This window comes from Callospermophilus lateralis, chromosome 6, assembly GCF_048772815.1.
Source record: "Callospermophilus lateralis isolate mCalLat2 chromosome 6, mCalLat2.hap1, whole genome shotgun sequence".
Taxonomy (NCBI): Eukaryota; Metazoa; Chordata; class Mammalia; order Rodentia; family Sciuridae; genus Callospermophilus; species Callospermophilus lateralis.
Window position 1 is genome coordinate 115,812,236 of NC_135310.1, and position 14,251 is coordinate 115,826,486.

The 14,251-nt window shown below is 38.2% G+C and overlaps 1 protein-coding gene across 1 annotated transcript in view; it reads right to left on the reverse strand.

The window, feature by feature from the left end:
- Dnah8 (dynein axonemal heavy chain 8) overlaps positions 1-14,251 on the reverse strand; it is a 275,799-nt gene that overhangs the window by 152,441 nt on the left and 109,107 nt on the right. Inside the window, exons 34-40 of the mRNA XM_076860182.1 lie at positions 12,868-13,031; positions 11,126-11,228; positions 9,861-9,965; positions 9,340-9,501; positions 6,269-6,493; positions 3,247-3,419; positions 2,084-2,262 (exon numbers count right to left, since the gene is read on the reverse strand). Of these exons, the coding sequence (XP_076716297.1) occupies positions 2,084-2,262; positions 3,247-3,419; positions 6,269-6,493; positions 9,340-9,501; positions 9,861-9,965; positions 11,126-11,228; positions 12,868-13,031 (1,111 nt within the window). The remainder of the gene's footprint in view (positions 1-2,083; positions 2,263-3,246; positions 3,420-6,268; positions 6,494-9,339; positions 9,502-9,860; positions 9,966-11,125; positions 11,229-12,867; positions 13,032-14,251) is intronic.

Below are 14,251 nucleotides of genomic sequence, written 5' to 3' on the forward strand. Positions count from 1 at the left end.
AGTTTTACTTTCCATATATAAACATTTATGCCCCAAAACTGATTTTTTTGTGTAAAGTGTGAGGCAGGGATCCAATCCCCTTGATAAGTATTACTCACTGTTATCCCAGAACAATTTATTATAAAGCCCAACTCTTCATCACTGATTTACACCACCATTTATCCATATGCCAAGTGTCCTTGGCCTGTTTCTGCATCTCTGCTATATTACCCTGGTTTAGTTATCCATTCCCACCCAATATCACACTCTCTCAATTATGTTTTAAAGAACATATTTCTGAAAATTTCATTTTCTAATTTTTTTTGTGATTTGTAGACATAAAATTGATTTATATAACTTTATATTCCAGTAACTTTTCTAATTTCTATTTTTCTATAGATTTGTTCAATTTTATATAGTGGCCACATCATTTGAAATAATGAAATTTTACATTTCTTCCTTATTTCTTATTTTATATTTCTTTCTTTTAAATTTTTAAATTTTAAATTAAAAGTTTTTAAATTTCTTATATTTCTTCCTATATTTTATCCTTTCTTCCTCCTCTTTGTATTTTTTCGGTTCCTGCTGTTGTTCTCTACACCACTGGCTAGAATTATAATGCCCTGTTGAACAGAAGTTATGATAATGACAATCCTTGTCTTACACTTCATCTCAAAGAGAAATCTTTCAAATTTTCAGCCGTGTATGTTGTGGATGTCCTTTATAAAGTGAGCCACGTGGAGAGATCTGGGAAAAGAATGTAACAAACAGCATGTAGGGTCTCTGGGGGTTGAGTATGCTTCAGGTGCCTAAGCAACATCAGGAAGGTCAATGAGGCTACGGTAGAGGGAGTGAGGGAAACGCACTGTAAGGCGAGGTCAGAGGCCAGGGCAATGCACTGGGGACCCAGGGAGGAGTGAGGGTGAGCATGTAGGACAACAGGACCACTGTAAGGAATTTGGCTTTTACTATGAGTGAAGCCACTGCACAGCTTTCAGCAGCAGAGTGTCAGGGTCTGACCTACATGTAGAAAGATTAGCAAGGTGCAGCTTGGAGACTAGAACAGAAGGGAAAAGGGTCAACAGAAAGACCAGTTAGGAGGCTTACTGAAATGGTCCAGTGAGACGAGGGGTATACTTTGAAAGTAAAGCCAACAGTGTTTGCTGACAGGTTGAATGTAAATAAGAGAGAAAACAGAGGAGTAAAGGAGTTTTCTTGAGCACCTAGAAGAATGGAGTGGAAAATGAAGAAGGCTAAGGAAGAGAGAGAAACAGAGGGAGCTCAGGAATTTGGTGCTGGATGTAGGGAATTTGGACCTATTACACTTTTAAGTGGAGGTGTTAAGTTGGCATTTACATTTTACATTTACAGAGTTTCCAAGATTTCTCTGGAAACTCTGTAAATAAATTTGGGAGTCATCCTACAGATGATATTTTTTAAAATACTTTTTAGTTGTCAATGGATTTTTAATTTATTTATTTATATGCAGTACTGAGAATCGAACCCAATGCCTCACACATGCTAGGCAAGCATTCTGCCACTGAGCTACAACCCCAGCTCCTACAGATGGTATTTTTAAGTTTGGGTTTGCCCGAGATCACCAAGAGAATGCATGTAGATATCTAAAGAGATTTCTAAGGACTGAGCTCTGAAGCTGAAGTGCCCTTGAACATTTCGTTTGTTTTTGTTTGCTGACAATCTAAAATCACCTATTACCTACCTTCCGGGATTTTCTCAAAATTTTCCAACTGCAAATGGCCACTCTCTTCTTACTTTCCAGGGTTGCTAAGCTTTTAAAAAACGTTTCAGTTCAGCGGGATTTCACACAGGAAGGGAATGACGTGTCACCAATTTGCTATCGTGATCTTACCTTCTCCATTGCTATTTCAGTCCATTATATATTGATTCCACTTTCATAATCCAATACTCATTCAATGCATGGACTATTAACACCAGCAATAAACCCATGAAAATGATCGTATCAAGCCACTTTTGATCCAGAAAAAGAACAATATCCTATAGCTCAACCCTCACTAATGTTAAGTTACTTGGCATATCATTTTAGATTTATGTCAAAAAACAATGAGCATTATTTCACACTTGCCTTTGAAAATCCTTCCAAGGCCTCTGAAATCCATTTGATCTGAGCAGTTGAACACGACCACATACTTCCCCAAACACCTGCCCATGTCTTTGGTGGTTTCTGTCTTGCCTGTGCCCGCAGGTCCTGCTGGGGCACCTCCCATGTTCATTCCCAAAGCCTGTGCTAGGGTGATGTAGCATCTGCAAGTGTCAATCAGACAAGGCTTTGTGTGTGCACAATAACAAGTAAAAGGGCAAGGTGATGGGAATGGGCTACTTTTTTTTTTTTTTTTAAGAGAGAGAAGAGAGGGAGAGAGAGAGAGAATTTTTTTAATATTTATTTTTCAGTTTTCGGTGGACACAACATCTTTATTTTATTTTATGTGGTGCTGAGGATCGAACCCAGAGTCCCGAGTATGCCAGGCGAGCACATTACCGCTTAAGCCACATTCCCAGCCTGGGCTACTTATTTTAAAGCTTGAGAAACCCACATAAAAAAGGGGATCAAACAAAGGAGGGGTTGGAGAAGTCAGGAGGAGGCTGAAGACATAATTTGACTGTGTCATAATTTTACCTGGAAACAGACCTACTTAAACATTTAACTAACTGTTTTAAATCCCAATTTAAGTTAATTCTACAAACACTGAGTGCTTTCTATGCACAGCATATTGAACTGAGCATAGAGAGATAGACAAAGATAAAAAATTCCCAGTTCTTGCACTGTATCAAATACTGGAAAGAAATGTAAGGGGATCTACTACTGACTAATCATTCCGCTTGGTCAAGAAACTTCACTGTAGGTATCAATTTCTAAATATGAAAAAATCCTGGAGACTGAATTAGATGATATTCAAGGCATCTCCTTCTTTGCAATACTAATAACTTCCTTTATAGTTCTCAGGCTATTTTTCTGTCTTGCAGTCTAAAATTCATTATTAAATTGCTCACTGTTAACATTCAAAGTTGCTTTTATTCTTTCACTTTTTTCCTACTTCATAAAAATTTAATGTGCATGTTCATTTAAGTAACAGCTAAGGTTACTGCATTGTTAAGACTGGCTTTGATGAGCTGGCACAGGCCCAACATGACAGCAATATGCTTGTTAATATTTCAAATACAATTATAAAACAATTTTAAGCATGTTATTTAATTACAAAATAGAATGACAAGAACTGAGTTTCCTACCTATCTGTTAATGGAGTGATAACAAGGCGATCAGTGCATCCCAGAAATTCATTTTGGTAAACAAAATCAACATCTGTAATAGATACCACAGTTTGATCCAAATCTTCCTTAAAATAAAATCTACTCTGTTTCAGCCATTCAAAATCAGTAACTGACTTGACGTGCATTTTTACCTTAAAAACATAAATACAAAAAAAGTGACATACTGCATTGCATTAGCCTAAAATTCAAGCTTATAGGCAGTTTTTGTTCAATTGTTCATGAACTGATTCTCCTTCATTTAGTGAATATTTATTGATTCCTTTCTTGTGCTTGGTACTAGGCTGGGTGAACAAAGACAGATATGGTTCCATAAGACAAAAGACAACAGTGAAACCAGGAATTTCAACACAGTATGAAAAAATACTCTGCCAGAGAAATTCAGAGTTCATGAAAAATGTAGCAAGAGGCCTTAATCTAGTCTAGGGGTCAGAGAGGGGCACTCAGGGGAAGGAACATCTAAACTCAAACCTGGATAAATAGTTGAGATTATCCAAGGACATAAAGGGCAAAAATCTAAGAAGATCTACTTAGCTTGTTCAAGGAACTGAAAAAAGGTCAGTACTACTGAGAATAAGAGTTGGGGCTTTGTTGGGCCATGGGGAGGGTTTGAGGGAGGGTCTTCATGGCAGTTGGAAGCCACTGAAGATATGAAACAAGAAAATGCATGGTTATAGTGGCACAAATCTTCCTGCACCAGCACTGTGGCCACGCCACCTGACCTGCCTGGTCATCAGCATATATCTGTTGGTTAAGGCATCCTGGCTCCCGCCACCATGAATGCAAGCTCTGTTATCTTCACTTAGTGAATCTTCATTTTATCTTCATTTAGTGAATGTTTATTGATTCCTTTCTTGTGCTTGGTATGAGGCTGGTCCAATAGAAGAGACAGAAACCAGGCAAGCACCTATAGAAACTCCATTCCACCAACTGCATTCTGGGGGTGCTTCATGACTTTTCACTGGTAAACCTGGAGAGACCTCAGTCCTGCCCACTCAGGAAAGTGGCATGTGGTCCTCTTCACTGCTCTTAAACCCAGCAGGCCCACTTCCATGTCATTCAGCTGATGCTAAGGAATGGACCTCTGGCTGCTCATGTTCAGCTTTCCTCTGACCAGGTCTCCCTATGTCTTGCTATTAGTCTTGTTTTTGTCATTTTTTGTTTGTAGCATTATTTATGACTATGCTTCCCCCTCCAATTAGGGGTGCTGGCTTTCCACCTAAAGCATCATTTGTAGTCATCACCGTCAAAGAGCTCCTTTCAGCCAACAGTCTGAGCCCATCCCCAGTGACTCTGCTAGTACAGGACCCAGAGCCACCGAGATGCAGTCAGCAAGGTGCATTCAAAATCCACTAAGGTGGTAAGAAGGAGGTGGAGGAGAAAAAGAACAGCTAATGCATTCATTAAGTTCCGACTTAACATGTATTATAATGTTGTAAGCCTGACACACGGGAAAGTCTCAGATACATACGCCAGCCAGGCAGGTTTATTGTAGTTGAGACGCAAACTTAATGTGAGGCTAGTGGTAATTAAGACAAAAACTGTTCTGTAGTTTTTGTTGTATGAGCTTTTAAATTTTTTTAATCCATTCTACATGAAAGTAAAGTTCTGATCAGCACTTAGGGTTTTGTTGTTCTTGATTTTTTATTAATTTGTGGGGCTGGAATCAAACCCAGGGCCTCGGTGTATGCTAGGCAAGCACTCTACCACTGAGCTACAGCTTCAACCCAGCTCTTAGTTTTACAAGTAATTTCTTTCACGGGACTTAAGCTTTAGGAATCAGAGATGCAAAAATGTCCTCCATAGTAGGTTCATAGCAGATACAATAATGGATTCAACTCCAGGGTTTCTAGAGGTGGACTTAATTGAAAGTAAAAGTATAAGGGTAATTGCAATTCAATGAAAACAAGTCTGTGAAAGGCAGTATGGTTAAGTATGCAGCCTTCTGATTAGTTTGATCCAGAGAAAAATCCTACAGTAGTTTTTCTTAAACTGTGAAAGGCAGTATGGTTAAGTATGCAGCCTTCTGATTAGTTTGATCCAGAGAAAAATCCTACAGTAGTTTTTCTTAAACTTTAATATGTATATGAATCACCTGGGAACTACCTTGTTAAACCTTAGATTCTGATTTCAGTAGATCTGGGGTAGAAGGAGGAAGACTAGATAGAGACTCTGCTGTTCTAACAAGCTCCCAGGTGATGCCAATGCAACTGGCTGGCATGTAATTTTTTTAAAAAAGGAGGAGTATCTAGATTGCAAAAGAGCAGATGACTGACTCCATGTCTTCAAATAGCCTTCAGTAAATGCAATTTATCTGACTGGAACTTTTAAAATAGGTAGTCTGTGATCACATTCTCTAAAAAGGGCCCTAAGTGGCAATGGATTACATATCTGTAATGAGGAAAGAGGTGTCATTAAGATTGATGCAATTAAGTAGAATAAAGTCAGGGTAAAGGCAAAGAGTGCTGGTGGTGGTGGTATATGAAAGCCACCTGGACCCCTATCCCATGGTAAGAATCCCCACCTTGGGAGAACCTAGCTGGGCCGCAAAGCTCCAGTTTCCAAGGAAAATTCAAAACCACCTCAGTTACTCCTCCCCATAGAACCTTGACCAAATCAAGCACTATGGGATGATCAATTAAACAGCCATGAGAGCTCCCTAAAGTTGGTGCATTCCACCTGGACTTGCCTTTCCTAACTAGTCCCTCATAGCCCATGACCCATCCCACCTCAACTATGTCATATCCCCAGTAAATCGTTTAATAATTGTTGTTCTATATCATATAACTGGTTCTAGACATTCAGAATAACAAATTAGTATACATATATGGTTGTTCAAATTATCCCATACAGGTGTTGATGGAGATAGTCACAAAAAAGAAGATGGAAAGTTCACATAAGTTAGGCAATATGTATAATCCTTAACTGTTCATTATTAATTAATACACTAAATTACTTTGATATAGAAAAAAAGATACTTTACCAAATCATCAAAAATATCTCTCTGATGCACATGGATGGTAATTAGAGTTTCAAATTTCACTCTATCAAACTTGCTTAGGTCATGCGTTGTCTGGCTAATAAGAACATTTAGAATATCCAAAAATTTCTGATTGGTTACTTGCATGATTTTCCTGTCATCTTTTGCATTATTTAAAGCTTCTTCTGAATCATGTGTCCATAACATCTGAATTCCCAGAAGCCCAACCTGCAAACCCAGTAAAGAAATATTTAAAGCGTATCTACAATAAGATGTAGTGGCCACTTATTCACACTAAGACAAACCAGATTTTACTTGTTTTTAACTAAGAAACTACTCTGAAAGGGAGTGCAGACATCTCACATCCTAATTATTAATATTTCATTATTTCAATGTACACAAGTAAATAATTAATGGCCACCGTTTATTAAACTACATATGTTGTCTTAGTCATTTAGTGTTGTTATAACAGAATAGCACAGACTGGATAATTTATAAAGAAATTTATTCCTCACAGTTCTGGGAGCTGGGAAGTCAAAATCTAGGAGCCAGGACCTGGTGAGGTCCTTCTTGCTGCATCATCTCATGGCAGAAGGCAGAAGAGCAAGAGCATGTGCAAACTAGTGCTAAGGGGCCAAACATGTTCTTTTTTTTTTGTAGTTGTAGATGAACAGACTGCCTTTATTTTAAAAAATAAATAATAAAATAATTAGTTGGTTTATATCATATAACTGGTTCTAGACATTCAGAATAACAAATGAATATACATATATGGTTGTTCAACTGGCTGGCATGTAATTTTTTTTTAAAAGGAGGAATATCTAAATTGCACTTTTTATGTGCTGCTGAGGATCAAACCCACTCATATGCTAGGCAAGTGCTCTCCCACTAAGCTACAGCCCCAGCCCCCAAATATGCCCCCAAAACTGCTCACAAGATAACCAACCTACTCTAGCTATAATGACATTCATTAATCACGAGGGCAGAACCCCTATGACATAATCACCTCTTACTAAACCCCAATTCCCAATACTATTGCTTTGGGGTTAAGTTTCTGACACATCCAAATTATAGCATATGTTACGGAAGATGCTTATGAAATGTTTTTATAGAGGGCCCTAGGTCACCAGATACCTCCATTGTTTTTCTTTTTCTTTTCTTTTTTTTAGAGAGAGAGAGAGAGAGAGAATTTTTTAATATTTATTTTTTAGTTATCGGCGGACACAACATCTTTGTTATCAAACCCGGGCCGCACGCATGCCAGGCAAGCGCGCTACCACTTGAGCCACATCCCCAGCCCACCTCCATTGTTTTTCTTTCTCAAGAAAAGCAAATGGAATTAATAAACTCTTCACTGTGTATTTTCCCTTGAGCAAGGTTTTCCAAAGGTTTCTTTGCATCTTCTAAATATAATATGCTGCCTATCTTCTTTCTCGATCTCTCACTCTCTATAATATCCATGCCATCTATGTCATCTGTCTCTATTTTTATAGTTAACTACAGAAGACAGAAAGTGTGGAGGGCAGAAGTTTGTCCTTGGCATCCTGGTGAAGGCATAAAGAAATTGTAAATAGGTGTCACCTAAAGCCTATAATTTCTGCTCTAGGAGAGATCATAAAAGTAATCATCAATATTATTCATTATATGTGCATATATACACACATATCATTATTTTTACATTATATTTTATATATCATATTTTTATATATATGGATATAAAGAAAATCCTGAAAGCTGGTCAATTTTCCTACTATACCCTGTTTCACTTCACCATGGCTCTGAACTTGCTCTCAACTTTCCATTCAATACTAAATCCTTGGTCTAAATTAGACTTCGGAACATAGAGGGTGAATTTCCTAGGAGAGGGAAAATATGTTGATTTAACCTAAGAAGATATTTTCTAAGCTTACCATATAAAGTACTTTATAAAGCTTTATCAAAAAGGTAATAATACTAATAAGAATACTAAAACTTATCAAGATACTATATAATACAAAAATCATAATATTAAAATATTCCGTCCAATAAAGGTTGATTCCATATTGGTGCACATGCAATTTGAATGAGTAATTTCTTAACATCTCTGCTGTCTCCACTGTGGGTTGGATTTCAAATTCATGTTGTGGGGCAAAAACTGCCTGTATTTTCCTTGGATAGTTCTCGTCTTCTGTCTCACACTATTTCTGATCAGATCATGAATTACCATTTTTCATTTATCTGAGATGAAGATTTAATGAAACTCATTTCTGATATTGGGTTTTAATACTACTTGACGCATAACAATGCATTTCTAAGAGACATGGGACATGAGAGCAGTTTGTGAAAACAGCCATTTCACCCCCAGCCTCTTCCAGGTCTTCTCTCTAAGAAGCTAGTTGCAGGAGAAAGCCTCCTTGACACGTACACCAATTTACCCTTTAAATCACTTGAAGTCAACAGAAACAAAAAGGCAAGAGAGATTTCAGGAAAAGTCAGGCTCATTCCTTTCATATATGTGCATTCCCAGGGCTGCATCAGTATCCTATTTACCTATGAACTGGCATGCATGTGTGTGAGAGTGTGTGTGTGTGTGTGTGTGTGTGTGTGTGTATCTGGAGGATGAAATTTTCCATAAGTGGTTTCAGTCTTGCCACATGTCCTCAATGAAGGGAGAACACTGTGCCAGGGGATGTTGGGTAGATGGTGCCGGCTGACAGGCAGATGTGGGGAGATGAGGTTGGGTGCAGATGGGTCGCCACTTTAGTCCAAAGCTACAGCAGCCTGCAACTGTCAGGTCCACGCCACCTAAGCAGCCCCTCACTCCACCCTGCCCCACCCCTGATTTCCCTTTCCTTCTTTCTTTTTTTTTTTTTTAATATACGTTTCTTTTTTTAGTTGTAGTTGGACACAATACCTTTATTTTATTTATTTTCTTGTGGTGCTAAGAATTGAACCCAGGGCCCAGTGCCTTGCACATGCTAAGTAAGCGCTCTACTGCTAAGGCACTACTCCAGCCCCTACTTTTCTTTTAACATTAGTAAATACGGTACTGGGAATTAACATTAATTAATATTTAGTAAATACCAGCTTCTCACCTGTGCTGGGAAGTGACCGAGGAAAGGTAAAAGTTGAAATCCTGAATCGCTGATTTGATAGAATGCAGACCTAATTATATTATGCAAGGATGACATCTGCACTCTCAATAAATCCATAAGCCAAATCTCTACAGGACCCTTGGCCATCACAGGACTATCCAACTAAAAACATTCACACAAATAGATTACAAACTGACAATAATTTTTAAATGTCACACACTTGACTTTATAAATCATGATATCTCCAAATTGTTTTATAATTATACAAAGTATATAAAACATGGATATAATCATCTATTACCATAATTGGAAGGAACTATACAGATCATTTAGTCTCGACTCTCATTTATCAATGATAAAAATGAGTCTCAGTTAAGTTAAATGATTTCACCAAACAAGTTTGTAAGAAAGTCAGAGCTACAGAATTAGAACCAAGGTTTCTAACCCTCTGCCCGCTGCCTTCTCCCCAACCTCAACTTTTAAAGAATTCTAATAACAGAATCATAACCAAAGCAAATTACAAGAATTTTTTCTCCTTCTCTTGATATGACAGCCATCATACGATCATAGTCTTTGGCATGAAATGTCACCTCATTTATGTTGTCAGACACTGCAGGGAGATGTGGCTGTAAGAAACACGACAGAGAGATAACATGACACATTAGGCTAAACACACAAGCCACGGAGATGTTCTAAAAACCTTAGTGTTGTTTATCCTCATAAAAAAATTACTTCCCTGTCTCTAAAACAAAACAAAAACAAAAACAAACAAACAAACAAACCAAAAAAACCCCAACTCTGCTTTGGCCTTTGGATGACTTTGGAGGCTCATTTTTTTTTTTTTTAATATTTTTAGTTGTAGAGGGACACAGTGGCTTTATTTATTTATTTATTTTTATGTGGTGCTGAGGATCAAACCCAGTGCCTCACACGTGCTATGCAAGTGCTCTACCACTGAGCCACAACCCCAGCTCTGAGGATCACTTTTTAAAATCCCACAGAATGTTTTCTCCAAGTTCTGCAAAATTCGTTGGCACTAGATTGCCCCTTCTCCCTTCAGATGGATCCTGAATCATACTATCGCAGCCTTCTTCCCTCCCAGACACGCCCAGTCCTGCCTGGGCCCTTAGCTTTCCCTCTGCCTTTCACAGATTTTACATCCCTCCTCTCTTTCCTCACCCCCACAACTCCCTGGAAGCCAACAAGGAAGAAAATAGTGGCCATTCCCAGATCCCCAAACCAGAAACAGCCTGGGATAAGTAAGGCTTCCTATGCCCTGTGTGTGGATTGTCTCTTCCTCCCGAGGTGCTGCTCTTGGAAATGACTAAAAGCATTTGAGAAGAAAAAAGGACCGATCTAAACCACAACCCCATTTGGTCTAAGAATATTTAGAATAAGATTCTCATCAGGGTGAATCCAGTCAGCGAGCGCACACTGTGTGCAGTACTGTTTTTTGCATTGTCTCATGTAATCCTCATGACAATCCTATAAGGTGGAGACCATTAATGTCCTTACTTTACAGATAAGGAAACCAAGGCACGGGAAAACTAAGAAGCTTGCCAAGGTCACATAGCTAGCCAGGGGTACAGCGGGTGACACTACATCATCAATGCCACTGGATTGTGTGAGGCTGGCAGGCTTAGAATCCACAGTAAACAGGATGTTCTATAAGCAGCATAATCTTTAGTGCTCATCTTTCCTGTCTACCCATTTTAGATGTTAACTTTATTTTTATTTTGGATTATGTTGAAAAAGCACCTTAAATCCTAGATACTTAAGATTGTACCTGTATGGTATGGGAATCACTGGCTTGTCCAAGGATTTCCAGGAGAACTGGATCAGATACAAAGAAGAATCTTGGAAATAATAACCGCTTCTTCTCCAAATACCTTCAGATAAAGTCAACAGCACATTACCAAGTGACCTTTTTTTTTGAATTATGAATGTTTTTCATAAGACATCACTAACATCTTCAAAAAGATAACAGCGAACACCTACAGGTATCACCTCTGGACTGTTTAGAGAGAACAGAGGTCGTGCTCCACCACAGATGGCGTTCAGGAAAACAAGGGAAGCAATGAAAGCGACTCGGAGCGAGGCCTCCTGCCATCCACCTCCCCTACCTCCTGAGAGCTTCCTAAGAGTAATGGGAACCTCATGGCTCAAACCCACAGTGAACATAGAATTTATCTCCAAACGAGGACATTGTGAGGATGACATGGGGGACCACTAACCACTAAGTCAGGGCAGAGGCAGTCACTGGAACAAACTGGGATATATCATCACCCTATTTCAAATGGAAATTGAAAGCAAATTAGATTTTAAGAAAAACATTTACAAATTTCTTTAATTATCTGTGAATTCATCTCATTGGCTGTTCTCTCAGTGAAATTCTGTACTCCGCTGCCCATAGTGGACTGAAGGGTAGCCCCTCCAGAAGGCATGTCCACATACTATTCCCTACAATCTATAAGTGTGATATTAGGAAAGGAGGTCTCTGCAGATGTAATGAAATTAAAGATCTTGAGAAGACATCATCCTACATAATCCAGATGATCCATATGAGCTTTAAACCCAAAGACAAGTGTCCTTGTAAAAGAGGGAAAGGAGCTGACCAGGTAACAACACACATAGGAAGTGGAGTTCGGTGGCCACAAGCCAAGGAGCTCCCAACACCATCACAAGCTGTGAGCAGCAAGGAAGGATTCTCCCATAAAGCCTTCAGGGGAGCTAACAATTTTGACTTCAGCCTTCTGGTCTCTAGGGCTGTGAGAGAATAAATTTCTATGGCTTTAAGCCACATAATTTGTCACAGCATCCTTAGAAAACTAATATCTTTTAAATTTTTTATTGGTTCTTTTTGTTATACATGACAGTAGAATTCATTTTGGCATGACTATATAAGCATGGAATATATCTTACTCTAGTTAGGACCCCATTCTTGTAGACATACATGATGAAGGGGTTCACTGTGATGTTTTCACATACATACATAGGAAAGTTACGTCAGATTCATTCCACTGTCTTTCCTTTTCCTACGCCCCCTCCCTGCCCTCTACTCCCCACTGTCTAATCTACTGAACTTCTATTCTTCCCCTCTGCCCCCTTATTGTGGGTTAGCTTCCACATATCAGAGAGTACATTCGACCTTTGGCTTCGGGGAACTGGGTTATTTCACTTGGCATGACAGTCTCCAGACCCACCCATTTACTGACAAGTGTCATGAAGTTATTCTTCTTTATGGCTGAGTAATATGACTTTATGGTTGTATTGTGTAGATATACTGCATTTTTTTATCAATTCATGTGTTGAAAGGCACCTAAGGTGACAGGTGGTAGGAAACTAACACAATACCTTCACTCACCTACCACAAGTCTAAGAAAAACTAAAGTTTTGTGAAAATTTAAAATCCTATTCCAACTTCAACCATGACCAGAAAACCAGAAAAGCAGTCCATACTAGTAATTTGTGTGGGATAAAACACCATCACATATAAAATGATGCATCATTTTAAGAGTCAGCTCTTACCCTGTAAGTGACTTCTGACACAATTCCAGCTGCTCATGTAGATGGGGCAAGAGCTGCCCCATGGTTTCATCTCCAACACAGCAACTGATCACATTGGGATTCTCATGAGCTCGCTGCATTATTTTTATCCACGCCTTGTCAATATTCTGAAACCGTTTTGCTTCCTAAAAACAAATCCATAGGGAGTAAAGATTAGCATGTGGATAATTGAAAACGCAAAGTGTTCAGTTTGGACTTTCTTACAGTTCTTCAAACCAGCCTAGATTAATCTTAGGCTACATAATTTAAACCACTTTTTTTCAACTGAATTAATTCTGAAGAACACAAAACCCTGAACTTATAAAGCTTCTTATTAAAAATACTTCTCCATCACAATGGGGTTTACCAGTTATTTGTTTCCTTGCATTTAATACATTTTTTGAAGTGCTACATGATTAATTTGCAGAGCTATCAACTTAAAGTTCAAATCCAGTCATTCAGCACTCCATGTGTTTTGGTTCGATGAGCAAAAAGTGAAGAAGCATAAAAATAATTTGATCTCAGGGTCCTTGGAATAATTACAACTCATTGGTACCCCAGGCAGGAGATAAAAAAGAAAAAAAGGGGGTTAAAAAAAACAGTAAAAACACAAAACAAAGCTTCATTTACATTTGTGCAAATGAAAACTTTCTACTTACTATGGATGATAGGAAACTTTGCATTCAGTTGCAAAATGCCTCTAGAAATCGGCATAATTATGCCTCTATTAAAAATGCAACTTTCTAATTAAAAAACAAAACCAATATGTTTTAGTTTGGGGCTCTAAAAATGTATTACAAGGGAAAAAAATCGAGTATTTTCAATACCTTTTGTCCTTGATTTATAACCTATATAGATCCCATTTGTAGATAGAAAACCTTTAGGAATTTCTAGCTTAATTATTTCAGGCTTAATTTTTCTAATAGGAAAGTTACCTTCATAGTCTAAAACCATCAGTTAATTATTGACATTTGCTTAAAAGTCCCCAAAGGAGCTGTTTCAAAGGTTTCATTACAAGGTTCTCAGGCTATTTCTTTATCCCACAGTATGTTTCTGTTCTGCTAGTAGCAGACTTACTAAGAGTTAATTTGTGCCTACAGAATACAGATTAATCTTAATACAATTCTCAGAGGAATATTATAAGGTTAGCTCTTGGAAGAGATGAACTACTATAATTTAACAGTTCTGTATTTGAAATTAACCTCACATAGTTCATCTCAAGATTTTTCAGTGTTTGAAAATACCTGTTTCTTCTTTCTGCTAGTGTAAAGCAGAGGTGAGCATTTTCTTCCCCCGTAAAGGGCTGGATAGTAAATATTTTAAGATTTTGTGGGTTATATGGCGTATGTTCCAATGACTCTGCTCT